A 21,492-nucleotide genomic window follows, 5' to 3' on the forward strand; every position below is an offset into this window, starting at 1 on the left:
ATGCGTTTCCTTTAGAAAAACCCGCATGGCTCGGGTCCTATTTTCTGAGGTTTGTGTACAGCCTTGAATTAATCAAATCTAGATTAGAGAGAGACAAGGAAAATGTGGTTGCTATGGGGGAGACTGTAGCAGACTTGGGGAGATGAGAGACGAATCAGGGCCGGGGTTTAGAGAAGGAAAACCCCAAGAGTCTACCCCTGCTCTCCCCAGAACCTGAGGTGGAAAGGCAGGTGCTAGAAACCCCAAGCAGAATGAGTCACACAGGGTCCCCATCCCCACCCAGCAAGGACATCTGTGGCTCCTGCCCTCCAAGTCCTCAGCCTTGGCAAGTGCTGACAGTCCCCTCTTGGTGAAACCACTGTCTAGCTCCTCGGTCCTTACGTGACCTTATGCCCCTGACACCCAACTTCTCCGCACTCTGTGGATGAACGGAGTCCCAGGCCTGTCTGGCCTGTCAGGGCATGGAGTTCCTGACCACAATGACAGGTCGTGTCCAGGTAGAGTGTCCAGTCAGTCAGTGAAGCCAAAGCCTGTGAACTTGGGGCTTGAAGGATGTGAGCTGCAGACCTGTTGGCGTCTCGGGGAGAGGGCTGATTGAGCAGAGAAGGTGGTCAGAGTGGAGACCAGAGCCAAGAACAAAGAGGAATGAGGCCCAATAACATCGCTAAACATAGGGCCTTCAGGCATGGACCCTTCCATTACTTTCATAGCTGAAGTACTTGTCAACAATCCAGAACCTTGGTCATCTGTCCCAACCGTTGGTGCCTGAGGCTATCTCCTGAGAAACTGGCCAGCTGCTTCCCTCATCTGCATTCCAAACTCTCCTGATGCAGAATTCTTTCTCGTGGAGCAACCTATCGCCAGCACACACACACACACGCACGCGCACACATACACATGCACACACGCATGCACGCACTTGTGCACACTCCATTTGCTGAGTCCATTGCAAGAACTGACTGAGTGGGGGCAGCTGCGGCCTCACACCAGGGAAAGCCCCTGCCTCCTGTCTCTCCTGCCCTCTGCTCTGCAGTCCCTCCTGGCACTGGGCCTTGTCAATTTCCCTGACTGTATCTTCTCTACCCCGCAGCCTGCTTAGTGAGGTCCTCACCCACGGCCAGCACCCTGGCCCCCAGGCTTGGGGCCCTGCTCCTCAAAGAACTGCCTGGCCCAGCTGTGAGCCTACCTCCTAGAACGATGGCAGATGAACCGTGGCCCCCAAGTCTGCTGAGAGCGTCCTGTGTGCTGAGGGGTGACGTTCATTGTCAGGAGGTGAGAGTAATGAGGCAAAGCCAGTTCCTGTGCTGGCATCGGGTAAACTGGAAGGGATTCCCAACTGCTGCAATCACCAGGATGAGTTCCACGTGCCCCAGAATGAGGACACAAACATTGCCCCCTGGGGTGGAGGGGAGACCTGCCAGCAGCTCTCCCTGGAGGCCAAGGTCTAAACCAGCCCAAGGGTCTCAATGCCTTCTACCGACCACCTTGCCTGGGATCCAGCAGAGTCAGTTTCAAAGTCCCTGTCCTTCCCTAGAGATGTGTGTGACACGGATGCTCGGTCCCTTTCACCTCCTGTCCCATCTAGTGTTTGCGGGAGGCATAACAAGTCATACACGTACAAGAGAGACCTGGAGATGTCCGCCCCCTCCCCTGAAAATCTCCAAGACTTCCTCCCCACCGCCCTCCAGCTTAAACCCAAAGTTTAAGACCAATTCATGGACCCTTAACAATCTCTCAGGCTTCTTCCCAGCCCCTGGCTACTCCCTGGCCCTGTGGCATTTAATGCAGGCCTGCCTTCCCAGTCCAGGACTTCCCCCATGCCTCTCTCTGCCCCTCAACACATTCTTCCCACCTCCCTTGCCCCTCTATATCCATGCTGAGGCTGGCCTCTGCCAGGATGCCTTCCCCAGCCCCAGGCTTCAGCAGCCACTGGAGTCTCTGACCCCTACCAAGCCTGCTCTCCTACTCTGTAGCCCTGGCTCAAATCTCCATGGAGTTATTTCTAATGCCTGTGGTCCTCCCCTACACAGTAAGCGCAAACTACCAGAGGCCACGGGACATTTTCCATTTTATCCCAGCACCTGGTGTGTACTCTGCCTTCCGCGTGGCTTCGTTAATGTGAAATGAACTCAGGCGTGCATGAGTGAGCCAAGCAATAGAGAATAGGCCGTTGAACCTGGCTACTCAGTACTCCAAAGTCCTGTACCCTTGCTGTCCTCCACCCATCTCCTCGTGTGCCTCATATCCTGGCTCCTCAAAGGGCTTTGCCTGGCCTCCAAGGCTCTCTCACCAAACCCACATGTGCCCAACAGGTCCTGCCCCGTATGTACCCAGCCCTTTGTTCTCTGGAAGGCCTGGACACAGGTATCTTGTGAGATGGCACGGGGTACCAGTGGAGAGTCAAGGATGCTAGAGTCTCTTCGAGCCAGGGAGCTGGTGGGGAGGGGCATTGATTCACACCCTGGGATCCTAAACCCTCCACCCTCACCTCCCTGTGAGACAGCTCATGGACACTCGGAGCCTGGTAGCCACTCTGTGCCAGGCACAGGCAGTACTCGTGGGTGCTTCTCTATGTGTTTGCTTCTGTTGGGGTTCCTTGGGAAGGACCTGGGTCAAATCTCCATTGCGCTGAGGAGGACCCAAGATCCATATTGGCCCCGGGATCACACAACATTGGCAAAGCAAGGCTGGCAGCTTTTGTTTTCAGCTCTGTTCTTTCCCTAGCACCTAAGGCCGGGCCTAAATCCACTGCATTTGTTGCATTACAGACTGAGAGGCAGTCACTGTCCTAAAAGCTGCATGCTCTCTCTCCCTGCTAGCTGAGCCCTGGAACCTTCAGGGTGGTGCTTCCCAAAACGCAGACGAGGCTGTCTCAGAGAAATTGCCTGTTGAGTACCCAGGCCTTGGTGTCTGGAAGCCCTGGGCACAGGCATCATATGAGAGGGTACAGGACTCTGTCAGAGAGTCCCCCGTGGCTTAAGTTCCTTATGAGGAACAGACATGGGGCAAGCCAAATGTCCATGCTGGGGTAGGCTCCTGGCCCATCCTAGAGGCCCAGCTAGCCCAGCCTGTGCAAGCCAGTGAGCCACGGAAGCTCATCAGAGTTGTTGAGACTGGAGAACGTCCCTCCACATTCTTGGTACTCCAGGCTACAGGGCTCAGGTGTCCTTTCCACAGCTGGAGACTCAAAGCAGTGACTGGTCTTATCAAGTCACCAGGTAGCTTAGTGGTATGGGAGCCAGAATCTGGGAACTAAAGGAGAAAGCCTCCAGGTCAGAGAGGAGGGGACTGGAACTCAGAGTGTAGCTGGCAGGGCTCAGGAAGAGCCAACATGGAGCAAGGATCCGGAGGGGCTATCTGTGCAGGGGTTTCCACTGTAACAGCAGAGTATCAGGGACACACACGAAGAAAACATACAGGGGACACAAAGTAGCAGAAAACATGAGGGGCCAGGCCAAGCCAGGCTCAGTGGACTTGCCCATCACCCCAGGCTCAGCAGACCTCCCCATTACCCCACTTGAAAGCTCCCAACCCAGGCTTCCCAGGAGAGACTGGCACCACCTAAAGCCATACCCTTCTCCAGCTGTCAAGATGAAGCAAAGATTCTGCCTCCCTGGCCACCCTCTCCCTCCTGCCTGATGTGGAGGCTGGGTACACATTCGATACCTGAAGAATGAATGCCTGAATAAGTAATTCCTAATTGGTATCACTTCCCACCCCTGTGGCACCAGTTTCTTTTGCTGTCCTGCGGTCCTGATGCAAGAGCCGGCACACAGATAGAAACCTTTCGTCACTCAGCCTTCCCCTCCATAAGGTGGGGATGATGGGTGAGCCTTCTCTGGCTGGTCCCTGGGAGTGGGACTGAAACCACGGGGACAGGTGTGAAGGTGAGCAGGTGGGACATAGGCCGATCTGGTCGTGGTGTGACCTCTGTCAGCTTCGTCAGAACCATGCGACTGTCCCCACAACCGCCTCATCCCAGCAACCCCAGCACATGCACCTCCATCATCCTTCCTCCTCGCCCCCAGGCACCACTTCCAATTCCATCCGGGGTATACAGTGATCCGCACTTAATTGTTTCCCTTCAAGGTATAGAAGAATCACAGAGTCAAGAAAGGCTAAAGAATTAACTGAAAACAGAAATATATTAAGCTTTCGGTCGGGGAAAAAAAGTACATACACAGTCTCTCACACACCCATTTCCTGCATTTCCATCTGGGCACACGTCCCTGCTCCCAGACACATGTGAGCATGCTCGGGCACACACATTCTCACAGACACCATCATGCACTCCCAGCAGGCATGAACACGCGTCCCCTCCTGCTCTCAGCCCTAGGACACCAGAGGCTGGGGAGACCTGCGGTCCTTCTCCCCAGGCTACCTCGCTACTGCATGGAAGCCAGACTAACTCCAGCTACAGAGAACCTTCCCAGGACTTTGTGAGCCACGCGTTGGGTGGAAGATGCCAAGACCACGGGAGCTGTTAGATGATTCTGTTCTCCAGGACAGCCAGCCGCTTGCTCAGAGCTTCCAGTGGACTTGGAGTTAAGGGCAAGAGCAGGTGGTCAGAGCTGGGAGTAATGACCTGGCCCCACTTCTGGATTCCCCTAGGAGCGACATCCAGGACTTTCTCTCGCTCCCTCCCCCTCCACCAAAGCCCAGGAGTGCTCAGTCCTGGGGAATTCCTGAGACTGGTGAGCTGTAAGGGCTGGGTCCGCCTCTGAGATTTGCCATGTCACCAGGTGCCTGAGAAAGGAGCCCATGAGCTCCACATTTGGGGAGCAGGTCCAGACTCCATCTGTACCCCATCCCTAGAACTTGGCTTCTGCCTCAGTTTCCCTGCCATATGGGAGCTACTGAGTTTGACAAGGTTCATTATAAGGCAGATGCCAGCCTTGCTAGTCAGACCCCAGGCCTTAGCAGGAGAGGGCTGCCCCAAGCCTATACCTAAAGCCATACCTTCTGTGGCCATGCCCAGGTATCCTGGCGCTCTGTGCTTCTCCCGCCCTCCTCACCCCTGCCCTCCACAGCCTGCGCAAGGATATGCTTCCTGGTTAGGGCCTGCAGCAGATCCTCCACCTTGGCCTCAAATCTCACTATGGACTCGCAAGCACACGGGTCTTCCTCTGCAGCAAAGAAGAGAGGGAGGGCCACTGCTAAGCGGTGGGAGGGACAGGGGCCAGTCACTGCTGGGGCTGACACAGGGGAGATTTAGGGATGGGGGGGTGGAATCTGGGAGGACAGAAGGAAGAATAGCAGGAGGACATCAGGGGCTCTAGATGGCACCCCCAGGAGTGATGAAGAGGGGGTTTGGTTGTCCTCAGAGCCCTGATAGGGAACTGGGTTGAGTACCTGCTGTGTGGGGATGCTCATGTCGTCTTAGCTGAAGGTTCATCTGGGTCTGACCTCTGGAGTGTGTGCTTGTGCATGTGCGTGTGCATGTGTGTGTGTGTGTGTGTTCCTGTGTGCATGCACATACATGTGGCAGGTATTGCAATCTATCTAGTTTTTTGAGACCTAGTCTTGAAGCTCACCAAGTAGGTTAGGCTGCCTAGCCAGCAAGCCGCAGGGCTCTGCCTGTCTCTGCCCCCTTAGATGTGGATTACAAGCATGCCACACCTGACTTTTTAATGTATTATTTATGTATGTGGGTGTTTTGCCTGAATGAATGAATGTATGCATACTATGTCCATGCAGTATCCTCAGAGGCCAGAAGCAGGTGTCAGACCCACTGGAACTGTAGCTACAGACAGTTGTGAGCTACCATATGGGGGCTGGGAGTCAAAGTCAGGTCCTCCAGAAAGAGCAGCCAGTGCTCTTAAGCACTGAGCCATCTCTCCAGCCCTCTGGCTGCATTCTTTGATTTCTGAGATGGACCGGAGGGATAGAACTCAGGTCTTCATGCTTGCAAAGCTAGCACACTATCAGCTAAGGTTTCTCCATTACCCAGGATCCCAGACTTGTTACCACAAAGATCAGACCATGGGCCAAGACATCAGTAGAGCCAAAAAGGCAACAGCGTTCACCCCTGGCTCCAACAATCAACAGTGGTCCCACCCCTCTAGCTTTTGCTTTCCTGGCTACAAAACAGGACCATGATCTTCCTATCAAATGGGGCAAATGACGGAACGTGCAGACCACTGAGGATAGCACCGCTCAAAGATGGGGGGTCAGCATGTCTCGGCTGGTACTGAGTTATCCAGCCCAGTGCTGGTGCTACCACCACTGTGCCACTTTGCTTTACCCAGGCCACACTCAGACCCAGGGTGGCTCTATTCCCCACAGAGCCCCTCCCTTTGACAGCCCCTGGGCTCGCTCACCCACACAGATTTTCTTCTGCAACTTCTTGCCGATCTGATTGATGGTCTTGAAGTCAGCTGTGTAGAAGTAGTGGTCGTCCACCGGCTCAGAGGCGATCTCCCTCAGCTCCTCCTCCACAGCATTGCCCACGCCCACCGCAAACATCTTAAAGCCTGTCAGAGGAACCAAACACAGAAGACTGACCTCCCAGACAGCAGGCAGAGAGATGGTTAAGCCTCCTGGGGAATGCCTAGACTGCCTGCGCAAGACACTTCCTGGTGGCAGCTGCTGGAATTGCAGGCACAGTGCCTGTACCATGAACAAATAGATCTGCCATGTTGGCCGAGGGTCTGCTATGTGTTCAGTGGTGTTTGTACTGTGAGCCTCATCTGACCCTCAAAACATCTGTCTGATGGTTTGTATTTTCCTCATTTGGTTAAAATGGTATAACCTGTCTTAAAGTGGGGTTGTTTCCCAACAGTTGGTGCATTCTTGGGAACCAACATTCTGCTGGGTGTTGTGGGAACGCCTTCAGCCAATAGCCTTTAAGATACCAGCCCACTTTGGGTGTGGACTCATGTACTATAAGAATAGATAAAAATCGTGTGCGACTGCTTTTTCTGCTGGATTCGGTTCCAGTTCCTAGATGGCGCAGAGGACTGTGGATCGCTACCCTTACTGTGAGTTTATCCCCAAATAAATAAACTTTTGTTATACTCCTTTCTGGGTTACTGTTGATATTATTACAGCTGGGAAGGTTGAAAGTCTCAGCAACAAAGGGACCTAGAACAAGCCACCCGGTCCTCCAGAGCCTCAGTTTTGTCATGGGTATAAGAGAGAATCGATCTAGCAAACACCTCCCTATTTGAAGTAATCTAGGTTTAAACGTTTATTGGAAGTCACAGAGCAAGCTACAGTAGAACTGTGCCTATGGGTGTCCCTGACCATCAGTGGGGTCCAGAAGCCAGGCAGGAAACACATACCGAGCTCCTTGGCCTTCCTGGCTGCATCATTAATATAGTCCTGGCTCCTGCCGTCAGTGAAGACAATGCCCACCTTCTGGGCACCAGGCCTTGCCCCGCTGGACACAGTGAAGGAATTATCTATGAGATACTTCAGGGCAGCGCCAGTCATGGTGCCCTTCTCCATGTAGGACATGTTCCTCACAGCCGCCTTGATGTCCTTCTTGGTGTGGAAGCGGCCAAGCGGGAACTCCTGGCGTATTGAGCTTGAGTACTGCACCAGCCCCACCTGGGCCAGCCTGTCTGACACATCCAGGGTGTCCACAATCTGGTTGATGAACTTCTTCACCAGCTCAAAGTTCTCAGGCCGCACGCTCTTGGATCCATCAATGAGGAAGACCAGGTCGGTGGCTGAGCCACTCCCACCGCCACTGCAGACTGAGGAGAGCACAGTGACAGGAGGGTGACACTTGAGGACATGGTCATCCATTACCGCCTTCGCCTGGGCACTATACTGTGTGCAGTTCTGGACTTGGGTCACCCTCTTTGTGTCTCAGGCTTCCCTCTACAAAGCCAGAGTTCCTGGCCGCATTTTACAGCATCGGAAACATCTGGGGAGTCACACAGCTCAAAACCGGTGACACCAAGACATCAGCTCAGGATCTGTGCCTCGCCCTACCTCAACAACACACCATATCTAGTGCAATGGAGGGAATCAGAAGTCAGGAGGGAACCTCCCACACAGCTAAGAGGCTCTAGAAAGCATCTGCCTATTTTGTAGATCGGTCCAGAAGCAGAGAACACAATGTCTCAGATGTGTGTCCTGGGAAGCAGCCAGGACCATCTCCCACCTCCCTCCCCAGGGTTTTCCCAGGTCCATCCACTGACCATTGCAGGTCTTGCCATCACTGTTCAGGGTGAAGCCCTCGTGGCAGGCACAGGTGTAGGAGCCTGGAGAACTGACGCACACCTGCTCACAGTCATGGTCCCCTGTGGCACACAGGTCTGACACCACTGGGAAGACAAGGGGAGGCCAGAAATCAGACTCACAAATGCTTGCTCATCTCAGCTGAAATGCCCCTCCCTGTCCATGAAGACCAGACCCTGGCACATTCAAGGAAACTGAGTCTCACGCAACCCGAACTGGATAGAGCCCATTTCCCACATTCTCAACCCAGGGTGGCGCTGCTTAGCCAGAGCCAGGGCTCCCAAAGAAGGGGATAATGCCGCTAATGGAAACCAAAGCCCCCTGCAACGGTAGAGGCCATGGGGGCAGGGCCTCTTGCATGTTCTATCCACTCCTGTAGCTGAGTCTCTACAACTCCCATGACAATAAGCACAGAACACACAAATCCCATGATAAAAAGGCTGTTGCAAGCTGGGAGCTAGTGCTGTGCCTTGCATGACCCACTCAATCCTCATAGTAAGGAACGGGCTCTGAGCCCCATTACCTACATGGGGAAGAGTGGACCGCAGCCTCATCCCTGGTCCAACTATGTACCTTGTCACGTCCCCAATAAATCCTCATCTCCCCTCCACAAAGGACTCCAAACCTTCCAGGCGCCTGGACCCTCTGGCATCATGGAAACCTTTGGTGCTGAGATCTACCTGGTAGTTTGGGTTTGGTTTGGTTTTGTTGTTTTGTTTTTAAAATTCTCCCCGAATGGGTTCAAGCCCATCCTTGGTCCCTGTAAAGTCATCTTATAAAAAGGGTCTTGAACTTCAGGCTGGGGTACTTCCAAAATCTGGACTCCCCTTCCATTACTGGTCGAGCCTGGATGCACTACCCCGCCTCAACCTATTCTGGGTTCCACTCTTAAGTCATGGAGGTCTTTCCCTCGGCCTCACCCTGATACTGATGCTAACAGTCTTTAACACTACCCGCCCTGGCTCTTTGATCTCACAAGTCCCTAGCCTGTCACCCTGTCCCAGTCCCACCCCTAGGACTAGCCCCTCCCAATGTTCACTCAGCCCTGCTTCTGTGCTCTGCCCCCAGACCCGCCCTCCCACGTTTATTCTGTCTCCACCCTTGCTTCACCCCATCTCCACCATCCCAGGCCTGGCTCTGAGATCGGCTTATTTCTGTCCCATGGTCCCCAGAGTTAGTCAACCCGTGTTGACTCTTAACCCTTCTTCAAACCAACCTCTGTCCAGGCCCCGCCCCTAGGCCTGCTCGGCCCCGCCCCTCCCGGACGCGCACCACAGAGGGCCTCCTGGAACTTCTTAGACAGCTTCTCAATGACATTGTAGCTCTCCACGTAATCCACGTGCTCTTCCTGCGGCTCGCTGGCGATCTGTCGCAGCGTGGCCTTGTCCACGCGGCCCACGCCAATAGCGAACAGCTCGATGCCGCTGGCCCGCGCGCGTGCAGACACGTCCCGCACGCTGTCCTGGGGTCTCCCATCAGTCACCACGATGACAACCTGCACGTAGGGGCATATGAGGACCGGCTCCAACAAACCCTCAAGACAAGAGTCTGAAAGGCACCGGAATTCGCCCAGGGGCACAGAACCGGTGGTAGCCAGCATGCGCGCGCGCGCACACACACACACACACACACACACACACACATCAGAAAAGAGATCCCACTAGCCGTGAAGGCTACAGACTTTTTCTGACTGTGGGAGATGAGGGCTGAGGTGTCTCCCTTCTGACTCCAGTCTCTGGAGCCTCCTCCATCAGGCAGAAAGCTGTGGGTCCTGGGGTCCCACCTCCTGAGAACAAATAGGAACTTTGAAAACACGGCTGTGTGTCTTCCTCACACTCAAGCCTTCTGGAACCTCCAGATGCCGAGAACCACGCCCTGGTGACTGTGGCTTCTGGTCTCCCTGAGGTCCCCGTGGTCAGCGTGGGAGAAAATGTCCAGGCAAGAAACTAACCCCTTGCAATTCTGCATAATGACCACCAGAGGGAAGCCGAGTCTCATAAATGAAGATGGGGCGCTTCCAGGATATATGCGTTGCTTTGGGCCCAAAGGAAGATCAACCTCCCAAATCCAGAGAACCAACACACTAAAGGAAAATGCCCTTTTGTCCATCCTACCCAGGATGACACCTACGCCTTACAGGGAAGAAGAGCCTGCCGACTGCTCCCCTCCCCCATGCCCTTGCTCGGTGCCTTAAGAAGAGGGGTTCCAAGCCTGGCAGTGTCCTGGTGCCTGACTGTGAAGTAGTTAAGGCAGGTCTGGGCCAGAAATGGGGCTTCTTCCCTGAGTCCCTTTGCTTACCTGGGGTCTCTGCCTCTATGAAAGGCATGGGGCCACAGGGAGTGAGATGAGTCACCTGCAGAAGCCCCAAAGGATCAACCGCTATTTCAGAACCATCACACTGTCCCCTGGGAAGTGATTCTGCACATTCCTCCCCTCAGGGACCTAGCTGTGACTCTGAGGTGTCACACTCCACCCAACCCCTGTGGTTTCTAGCCTCCACCCAACCTTGAGATTTCTAAGTGTCCCACCAGGTGTCCACCCCCAGCAGGCCCCCTGTGACCTGCTGGGAGAGTGTTGTCCCCATTAGCCCTCTGAGGCCACCAGTCCAGTCTAGGGGACCAGTTAACTCTAGAGATCTGCAGGCTGCAGATAGCACGGGTTCCCTCCCTCTCCATCAGCATCCGCTGGAGCTACCCCAGCCTCCAAGCACAGCCAGCCGTCGGCCCCAGCTCCTGTACCTCATGATAAATCATTTGAGCAGTATCACAAAGTAGCCCACCAGCATCTGGTGTCACTTCTCTGGGGACTGGGGATGGCTGGGATTGTGTGTCACAGTCCCTGAACACTCCTGCCTTTGAGAATTTGGACACACTGCTGGAGCTTTCTGTACCGTTTTCCCTGTGTATACAATAGAGCTATCAACATCAGGCATTGGTCTCCAGTGAGCAAGAAAGTGGGCTACAGAGAGGGAGGAAGGGGCCCAGGGAAATGGTGGCTTCTCAAGCCAACAAAAGCAGGCATGGGGACAAACTCAGAGAAAGGGTAATGTGGGCAGAAAGCCTGTGTGTTGCTCAGTACACGCCTGGGGCCCTCTGTGATGGTGACTCGGGGGACTGTCTCACCTTCCCAAGCACAGACTGACAAAGTACACGGGTGCCATTGTAGGGCATGCTGGGTACCAGGCACCTTGTTGAGCCAAGCTGCAAGAGAGGTTATCAGTACTACGTTTCATAGGTGGGGAAACTGAGAAATTGTGCTTAAAAGTAGCGTATCCGGAGTGGCAGTGCAGCATCAAGCCTGCTGAGTGCATACTGTCCCCACCTGGCCTTCCTTTCTCCACTTCAAAGAAGACCCCAACCCTCGCTCTGTCACTTCCCGTGGAAAGACGCCAGGCAACGCTCTGAACAGAGAGGCCTGGAGAACTCAATGGCATCAACCCTGCATCCTACTCCAATCAGTCAATGCTCCGTACCTTGCTGATGTCGGGGGATTTGGTACGCCCACCCTCAGCATCACTCAAGGCCTTGGTGATGGCGTACTGCAGGGCCAGGCCAGTCATGGTGCCCGTGGACAGCGGCTGGATGCGGCGCACAGCTTGCAGCAGCGAGGCCTTGGAGCCGTGGGCCCGAAGTGGGAACTCAGGCTTGACGGTGCTAGCATAGTTGATCAAACCAACTCGGGTGGCATTGCGCCCCACATCCAGTGACTCGATGACCTGAGACAGGAACACCTTCACCTTCTCAAACTCCACGGGTCTCACGCTGCGGGAACTATCAACGACAAACACCAGGTCCGTCGGGCGTGTCCGGCAGAGGTGCACTGGGAGGGGTTGGGGAGAAAGCAGAGAGACGGAGCAGATGTTAGAGGAGTAGCCTCGGACTCCAGAGAAGTCAGGGTGGGCCTCAGTGGTCCCGCTAGATCCTCAGCTCAGTGTGTAGTCTCAGGCATACGGCTCAGCCCGTGGGGAGAAAGACAGGAGACCCCTCTCATCTTGGGCCACGCATTCCCTCTTGAGCCTTCCTTATCTGAGCAACGGACTGATGGCACCACTTTGCAGAATCCTCCAAAAACAAGCAAAGATGCGTAGAGGCCAGTGGGATTTGCTGGCAGAATGTTAGGCAGGAGGACAATGAACGGACTCCTGGGTGGGCACGGCTTTAAGAGCCAACACGGTACCCATCCGCACAGCCCATTTTCATCAACAAATTTAGAGCCACTTCCCACCCATGACATGGAAGGAGCAGCGATTCCTAGGGGCACCTTGTCATCCTGGCCAGGTGGCCCCAAGACACCCCCAGGAACAGTCTCCCTCCAGACCCCAAGGCAGTACCAGTGACAGGCGATTGCCAGCCGCGGAAGGAGGCGGGCTTGGGTTCAGTCCCTGGTTCGGCTGCTCTGTGACCCCAGGGGCAGGGGCAGCACTTTTTGAACCTCATTTCCCATCTGTGCAGAGGGAGACGAAGCTGAGGACCAGATGTCTTAGCTCTGTAGCCGAAATGGGCTCTGTGACACACTGCCCTGCCCAGCCCCCCGCCGTACAGAAACAAGTCCATTCCCTAAGGACACAAGGGACCAGAAGACGGAAGATGTACCAGGATTCTTCGTGATTGACAGCCTGCTCCCTGCCAGCTCAGCCTCCAAATGGGTGGACAGGGGTCCAGCGACACAGAGTTAGCCATATCCCAGCCTCCTAGTGGACCTGACCCCTAGTGGCTCTGGGGCTATCTCGCAGGCCAAGCTGAGGCAGGTCCTCCTCCTACAGCCTCAGTTTCCCCATCTGTACTGGAATGGCTGAGCACCCGAGAGCTGCCAGAGCACTGCACAGCTCCAGAAGGACGGATGGAAGCTGAACAGACACCCAGTCTCCAAATCTGCACTCACAGAGCCCTGAGCCCAGCACTGCTCCCAACTCTGGCTGGCTCTTTGTGGGTTCCTGGTCCCTGCAGCATGTGTGGCCCTGAGGGTCACCTGCCCCAGCCCTCACTGACACCAATATCCCCACTGTCATTCCTACACTGACACCCCCAAACTCTGATTCCCATTTAACCTCCATCTGTATCTGTGCCCAGCTTCTCACACTGTTTGTCAGGGGCCATGGATCCAGTATCCCCATTATCCATGGTCCCCTTACCTCTGGGCTGAGGGACGAGGCCATGGCTACCAGGGACCTGTAGCAGCAACAGCAACAGCAGCAGGCTACAGAGCGCAAAGACTGGGCCAGTGGGGACTTTCATGGTTGCGGCAACAGGGACAGCAGTGGCACACCAGAGGGGCCAGAGGGATGGGTCTTATCAACCCACTGGGCAGGGGACAGCACCCCTGCCACAACCCCCGGGGGCGGGGCCATGCTGAATGGAGGTGTGTGTCCCTGGAAAGGGAGGGTGGAAGCAGTTGGCCACAAGAGCCCCTTTGCCTGCAAAAGCAGCTTAAGCCACAGCTGGAATTCAGGAAATCTCAGGTGGGTGGGGGAGGCCACTTTGGCCGAGCCCGTGCTGACTTGGACCTACCACCCAGGGACACTAGAGCCCTTGCCCTGCACTACCCCTCATTCCTAAGTCCTCCCCACCCACAATCCCAAACCCGGTTTCCTCGCTCAACCTGCTCCCTAGTCTCCTCAGTGCGCACACCTTCTTCTCCAGCTGTGCCAGTTCTCCCCAGAGGCCGCTGGCTGAGCTGAGCAGGGCTATCTTCCCAGCGCTTCCTTCTCACTAACTTAGTCCCAGCACAATTCTCCCAGACTGCGACTAGCACAGCCATGCTTAGTGTGCGCAAGGCAGCACACGGAGTGGCGGGGAAGGGATAATGGCTAACGGCAGATATGGGAGCCAGAGCATATGCTAGTGTGACCTCCGGCAACTTGCTGCACCCCTCTGTGCCTCATGCCTCTTCTGGGAGTGGGGACAGTGCCAGTTGTCTGCCAGAGCTAGCTAGAAAGACTGAGGGATGATCTGAGCCAGCCGTGCGGGATCACATCGGGAAAGCAATGAGAAGACAGGAGAAGGAAGATGAGGCAGGGGAGTACTGGTTTCAAAGAAGATCCCCAGGCACAGCTGACCTAGTCCACGGCTGCATCTTCAGCAACCATGGCATCATCCCTCACCCTGTCATGACAAACACGCTTTTCCACACTTGTTCTCTTTGCCTTCTCCCATTGTGGTTTCATCTGACCCCAGTTCTCAGCCCTCAGCACCTCTGCGCTGCTGACACCTCCTTCCATTCCTTGGGGGGAGGGGGGAGGTCTGCACAGTCCCCAGAAACTGCAGCAAATATCCTGTCTCCCAAACTGTGCTGTGTGGCTGTCCTCACCACCCCAGCATGGGGGTCCTTTTTGGCTCAGTTCCTTTCCCATCCCTGAGGCCCAGGGACAATGATAAACAAAGAAGTTTGTTAACTAATATGGTAATGAGTGGGGTCCCATCTGGGTCACATGAGGGGTAGCAATGGTGACAGCGATGGTGGCCTCAGTGAGAGATGCACACTCCAACTCTTGGCAGGGTGGACAGGGAGAGTTTGAGCCAGCACTCATCCTGCGGCTCAGGGGACAGAGCCTGTTGCTGGGCCCAGCTGGGCCCATGAAGCTGCTCTTTCAGCTTCTTCTGAATGGCCGGTCTGTGCCCCCAGAAGAAGCACAGGCGCCTTCTCTGTGTCGCTCCCCTAGTTAACAGAGTCCCAAAATATGCCCCAGGTAGGCTTTCAGGAATGGCGAGGGTCGCAGAGAGAAGGACGGCTTTCACATTCCAGCATGGGGCCGACAGCTGAGGGCACCTGGAAGTTCAACCTATACATTGAGGACAGAAAAAGAAATATTTGTGCTTTGAAAATATGAAACAGCCGGGCGGTGGTGGCGCACGCCTTTAATCCCAGCACTTGGGAGGCAGAGGTAGGCGGATCTCTGTGAGTTCGAGACCAGCCTGGTCTACAAGAGCTAGTTCCAGGACAGGCTCCAAAGCCACAGAGAAACCCTATCTCGAAAAACCAAAAAAAAAAAAAAAAAAAAAAAAAAAAAGAAAATATGAAACATTTTCCCTGGCCTCAAAATCAGGAGCTCTGTGTGCTCCATTCCCGTACCCGACAGCCTCCCAGAAATCTAAGGTGTCCAGGATGGCTCAGGGAGTAGAGTGCTTCCACTGCCAAGATACAACTCAGGACTCCCTCTCCAGTGCTCGCTCGCAGGCCCAGCACATTCCTCCAACAGACGACTGTCTCCTGTCTCAGTTCAGGAAGCCTGCCCCCACTGCCCATCACTGTCTGTATTATTACTCAATCCCAAAATAAATCTTCATTACTTTTTTCCTAATTTTTTTTAAAGATTTATTTATTTATTATGTATACAACATTCTACCTCGATGTGTGCCTGGGCGCCAGATCTCAGTACAGATGGTTGTGAGCCACCATGTGGTTGCTGGGAATTGAACTCAGGACCTCTGGAAGAGCAGCCAGTGCTCTTAACCTCTGAGCCATCTCTCCAGCCCTTTCCTAATGTTTTGAGACAGAGTCTCACCCTCTAGTGCAGAATGACCTCCAACTCACAGATCCCCCTGCCTCAGCTTTCCAAGTGCTGAGCTCACAGGTGTGAGCTCTACTCTGTGTGTGCGTGTTTACATGTGTTCACATGTATTATATGTGCGTGTGTGTGTGGAAGATGGAATTCAGCGTAAGGTATCCTTCCTCTATCACGCTCCACCTTAGTTTTTGAGATTGTGTGTGGTGGTTTGAATAAGAATGGCCACCATAGGTTATTTGAATGCTTCCAGGGAGTGGAACTGTGTAAAAGGATTAGAAGGATTGGGGGTGTGGCCTTGTTGGAGTGGGTGTGGCCTTGTTAGGGGAAATGTGTCATTGAGGGTGGTCTTTGAGGTTTCAAAAGCCCACAAGTCCTAATCTCTCTCTCTCTCTCTCTCTCTCTCTCTCTCTCTCTCTCTCTCTCTCCTTTCTCTGCCTGCAGATCAGGATATAGTTCTCAACTACTTCTTCATCCCACCTCCACCATGATGACAGTGGACTATAACAGAAACTGTGAACAGTCCCTCAATTAAATACTTTCCTCTTAGGATTTTCCTTGGTCCTAGTGTCTTGTCACAGCAATAGACTAGTGACTAAGACACAGGGTCTCTCAGTGAGCCTGGAGCTCACCAATGCAGCTAGGCTGGCTCACCCATGCATCTAGGGGATCCGCCCGTCTCTGCATCTCATACCTTGTCCTGGGGTTACAGGCATCCATCACTATGTCCAGCTTTTATATGTCCATATATGGACTCAGGTCTTCATGTCTGCATGTCAAGCGCTTTACCCACCGAGCCACCTCCCAGTGAATATAACGTCTCTAATTCCTCCACCCCCCCTTGATAACTCTGAAACAACTTGTATTTTAGAACTCCCTCCTCCTAATAAAATAACAGCCATGAAATAGCTGGTTTGAGGTGCAGTTTGTATGTTTACTCTATTCATATAAATTCAGACTAGTTACATCTCATTTTCCTCATTTGCATATCGCCCAGAACTATCTTACACTATGCCATGGGCCGGGCTCACAGGGATCCTGGTTAGAAGGAAACATCTGAGAATTGAATGGATCTGGGCTTGATGTCCTGTCCTGTTGCGTGCCCACTATGGTGGCTTCCAGAGGCTCGGTCTCCCCAGCCCCTCCGTAAAGCTGAGGTCTTCAAGTTCCTGTCATAGGCAAGAAAGGAGCGCAGTAAGGGTTACGCGGATGCTTGTTTGCTCAGTACCTTCTGTGTCGGTCAGGGAGATGAAAAAGCAGTGACAAGCACACCTAGGGTCGCCGTGGCTTAGCACAGGCTTTGGCCCTGCAAGGGCCTGCCCCAGGGCTGCTCACTGTGGTGACCTGCTGAGTCCAAGTTCTACATCCAGACACCTGGCTCATGTCTCAGACAAGGAGCACATGTCCCCTGACTTCCTGATGCCCCAGCACGGACACACAGGGAGTGGCAACAGGCTGAGCCACTCTCTGTCATGGCTAACACTGATGGTCAACTAGAGAGGAGTCTACTTGGAGGCAGGCCTCCAGGCACACCTGTGAGGTCCAGGACTGAATAAAACAGAGGAACAGAGCTGGGAACTAGCATTTTATTGCTGTTTCCTGACTGCCGATGCAATATGACCAGCCACCCAGAACTCCTGCCGCCATGGCTTCCCTGCCTCAAGTTATGAACCAATACACCCCATCTCTTCCTTAAGTTGAATTTCTTAGGACATCTTGCCACAGAAACAGGAAAAATAGCCAATACTGGGTGAAAAGGTATATGGGGGCCTAGGTCATCCCCAGATCAGAAATCAGATGGGCAGAAGCTCTAGCAGACACATGTCCTCCTGGCCTTGGAAGAAGAGGATTGCTTAAACATGGAGCTTGATACAAGCCTGGGTAACCAAGTGAGACCGTGTCTTAAAAATAGAAAAAAAAAATTGAGGCTTCCTGATCAACCAAGTGATGTAATACCTCACACCTTGGGCTGTGCAGAAACCCAAAGGTCATCTAGACCAGAACATCCGAGAGTGGCTGCATAACCCATCCTGTTGGAGAGCACATGGGCTAGAGGATGCTGGGCTGACTGCCCTGCTGGACCATCTGGACCAGTGGGGTGGCCACTTCACTATTCCCCAGACAGGCTGGGCGTTCACATCCAACTGTGGCTCTCCCATGCTGGCATCTTTTCCCTGCTGGGATATACCTGACAACTAACTTGGAAGGACCTGGCTAAGGGCACTGGTCCTCAGGAGCCCAAACTGCCAGGGTGGCATACATGCCTGTGGCTGCAGAGACGTACCCAGCTGCTCATTCCCACCCCACAAAGGCTCTACCGCCACCAAAGGCCCAGGGAGGGCCCCAGCCAAGCTCTCAGCCTGCTATTCCAACATGTAAAATGATTCTGTCACCTGTGGTCAGTGTCTAGACCAGGTGTTTCCAGGTTCTTGGCGTCTTGTTCCAGGAACTGAAATAAAGACGCACAACAATTGCAAAACAGCGAGGAACCTTTCTTCAAGGACAAAGGGACAGAACAGGTAGCTTTGCTGCAAGTGAGCTGCTGGCTGCCCCAGGGAGAGAATATTGAAGGGCCCTGGTTATTGTTCAGGGTTGCTCTTTATGAGGTCCAAGGGAAAGATGAGCTGGTTTCCAGGGGGCTTATCAAGAGCAATTCTCCATGTTGATTGACAGGTTTAGGTTCTGTAACCTTTTCCTGATGCTTGTCCCTCCCCATGATGCATCTTATTTTAACCATATGCACGCCCAATTACACTCAAGCAGAAGATGGTAATCGGGTCTTTTACTGGAGGACGCAGTTTGTCTTACTAAGTATGGACCCAAAGCCCGTCATGTCTGCATCTGTCTAGTATCTGATATATCTAGGCGTATATTTGAATAGAAACTATTCACAAAAGGAGTATTTTTCTTGCTGTGTGTGTGTATATATATAGGCACACACATTCCAGTGTGCATATGGAAGTCAGAGGGAAGCTTTCAGAAGTCAGCTTTCTCCTACCATGTAGGTCCTCGAATCAAACTCAGGTTGTCAGCCTTGGTAGCAAACAACTTTAGCTGCTGAGCCGTCTCACTGGGACATAAGTGGGGAGTTATTGACGATTGTTAGGAGGTAAATACATTCTACTGCTTGGAGCCAAATGAATGTGCAGCTCAATGCAGGTATGGTCTTGGATTACCAAGAACATTTTTCAGAAGAGGCTTGAGCACATAGTCCAAGCCAAGCGAAATCCCAGGTGCCAAGCTATTCCCTATGCTTGCCTGCCTCTATTCTATTACAAACTGGAGTTGCTGCCAAAAGCGATAGGATGGAGTGGAATCCCCAGTCACCCCAAAGTCAAGCAGAAGCCAGGAAAGGGGGGGAGGGCAGCTAGTCAACTGTCACAGAGCAAGTCCCATTCACATGCAGAGCAGTTTGACATCCAGGACCTACAAAAAAAATGACGGATACCCTGCCATGTCAGCAGCGAGAACACTGCCTCTGTGGGATGAAGAGCCATAGGTGATGTCACATGATCTTGGGTCCTGTGAGGGGTCATGCCAGCTGGAAGCTAAGTGCTAGATGAGGCAGGGGGTGTGCAGGGAAGCCAGCAGCTAGCCCTATGTTCCGCTAATGTATGGGATCGCCTTCTACCTGGGGGACATTCTCTCCTAACATCCACCCACACGTCCACAGAGAGCACACACTTCTCTGCCCCCTGGGTCTGCATATAGGTGCTGTGCAGCAGTCACCCTTGGGGTCCAGGGTAGGGTGGGCACCAGCCTGACGTCACATATGGGTTATGGGCAAGTTTGGGGCCTGCCTGTGTCTGGTCCCCCATATGTTTGTGGAGATAAAATATCAAAGGGCCCAGGCAATTGGGGGACCATTCTGCTACCGTCATAGTCCCCAAGAAACCTATGCTTTCCTGCTCCATCACCCGGCAAGATTCTGCACGTTCTAGCCGCCACCATCTTGCCGGCCCTACAACAGCCCCTCTCCCTGCTGGCTTCCTCCTGGCTTCCCACTCAGGCAGCCCCCCAGGGGTCCCCATTCCCCATCAAAGAGGCCCTGTCTGAGCCTCAAGTAGAGCATTGAGAGGCCCCTACACAGCCTGCCCAGGCGACCACAGCTCGCTTGACTTGGCTGGCCACATGGACTTCCCCAAACCCAGCTATTTCCTGTCCCTAGGCTGCCCCCTCCCCGCTGCCTGACCACAGGGCACAATCCAACCACACAGCTCAGCACCAAGACTCCAGGCCAGCGCTGGGGGCAGAGAGAGAGGAGGCAGATGTCCACCCAGACACGCCTGGTCCTTGGGATCCACAATTTGGCTCAATGGATCCAAAGAATGACAGCATACAAGGTGGTCTTTTCCTGTGGCCTCTGATCTTGCCCCATCCCCTGCTTGCTGGGGCGACCTGGGGTCATGGTAAAAGGATCTTCTCATGGATCTTTGCAAGACACAAGCTCACACAGGCTGAGGCCCCCATCCATCTCAGCAACCCTCACTTAGGACTGGAAATAAAAGGCCTCCATCTAACCCGAGTGCTGTGGGGTCTTAGGAAAGTCACTTACTTGGTGTCTCTGGGCCTCTCTGAAGTTCCTTTTGCATCCATGTTGGAGTCACGTGCTATCGGTTGCTTGGGGGTTCTGATAAAAAGCAAATAGAACACACAGGGAAATCTTTCATTCCCCGGGGCCCCTGACACTCCTGGGGCTATTCTTTAGCCTTTGATTTTGTTTCCATGTGGTGCTGGGGATTGAACCCAAAACCTTGTGCATGCTTGGGAAGCACTCTGTCACTGAGTTATGCCCCCCGCAGCTGGTTTTTCAAGACAGGGTCTCATTATGCAGCTCAGGCTAGCGTAAATAACTTGAGATCCTCTTTCTCCACTCTCCAGGTGTGCCACCATGTCTCTCTTGGTAACAGGTCCTTACTCAAACTACCTTAGCTGTCTCCTGAAGTCCCTTTCAGGCAGGCCTTCACTGCTCAGTGGCCCCAGGCTGGGGGAGCAGGAGAGAGAGAAAGACAAAGAGACATGATGAGGAATAGGTCTGTCTTGGACCCAGCCATGCCTGAAGCCCAAATTCTCTGGCTTTTTCCCTCTGTGGTGAGACCTAAGATCCATGGGGCCATGTGTGGGAACCCTGGGCATGAAGGGGTCGCTATAGCTTCTGTTACTCACATCCATCTGTGTCCATGGTAAGCTCTTCAGGAAAGGATTGTCCAGGGCGAGCAAGCAGAGAGTTCTGCCCTGCAAGGGGCTATGCTTGCCTCCTCTCCACTCAGCTGGTAGAACACCAAGCCCAGTCCCTCCCACACCATGGTGGCCATGCACATTCTGCAACTTTGGCCTGGACCAGTCTCTACTTAGCACAATGTGTCCTTCACTCCATTTGATGAAATGTCCCCTAAGAAACTCCATCCTTGAGACTCTGAGATCATGGACGCTCTCCGTGACTCTGAGATCATGGACGCTCTCCGTGGCACCGGGTGATGACCACGGTTTACGGATCTGTCTCCCAGCTCCAGTCTGTGAGCTCCCAGCATCTAGAGCAGGCCATGACTGGAGGCCATCTCTCTTCTTGTGAACAGAGTTCCCCCTGGACCAGGGAGTCGGAGATGTGGGGATGTTCACATAGTGACCTGTGGTCAGAAACAGCTTTGGAAGAGGGCCACCGGCAAGCTGAGCAGGCCCCAGGGGATAGGCAGAAGTGCTGTGCACGTGTGTGCTAGGGTAATGGAGGCTGGAGGCCAGAGGCGGGCCCTCTGGCCCTGTATCATCTGTCAAGAATCACAGGAGTCAGAGCAAAGCTTGCA

General features: G+C 53.7%; 1 protein-coding gene across 1 annotated transcript; it reads right to left on the reverse strand.

The window, feature by feature from the left end:
- Nucleotides 1–4,483: 4,483 nt before the first annotated feature.
- Matn1 (matrilin 1) lies at nucleotides 4,484–13,424 on the reverse strand. The gene is made up of 8 exons (XM_057785275.1): nucleotides 13,322–13,424; nucleotides 11,663–12,009; nucleotides 9,463–9,685; nucleotides 8,151–8,276; nucleotides 7,284–7,700; nucleotides 6,321–6,473; nucleotides 5,046–5,126; nucleotides 4,484–4,533 (listed from the first exon to the last, which is right to left on the reverse strand). Exons 1-8 carry the CDS (start codon nucleotides 13,422–13,424, stop codon nucleotides 4,484–4,486), a joined length of 1,500 nt encoding a protein of 499 aa, XP_057641258.1.
- Between the last annotated feature and the right edge of the window lie 8,068 nt (nucleotides 13,425–21,492).

Source organism: Chionomys nivalis, chromosome 11 (assembly GCF_950005125.1).
Source record: "Chionomys nivalis chromosome 11, mChiNiv1.1, whole genome shotgun sequence".
In the NCBI taxonomy this organism is placed as follows: domain Eukaryota; kingdom Metazoa; phylum Chordata; class Mammalia; order Rodentia; family Cricetidae; genus Chionomys; species Chionomys nivalis.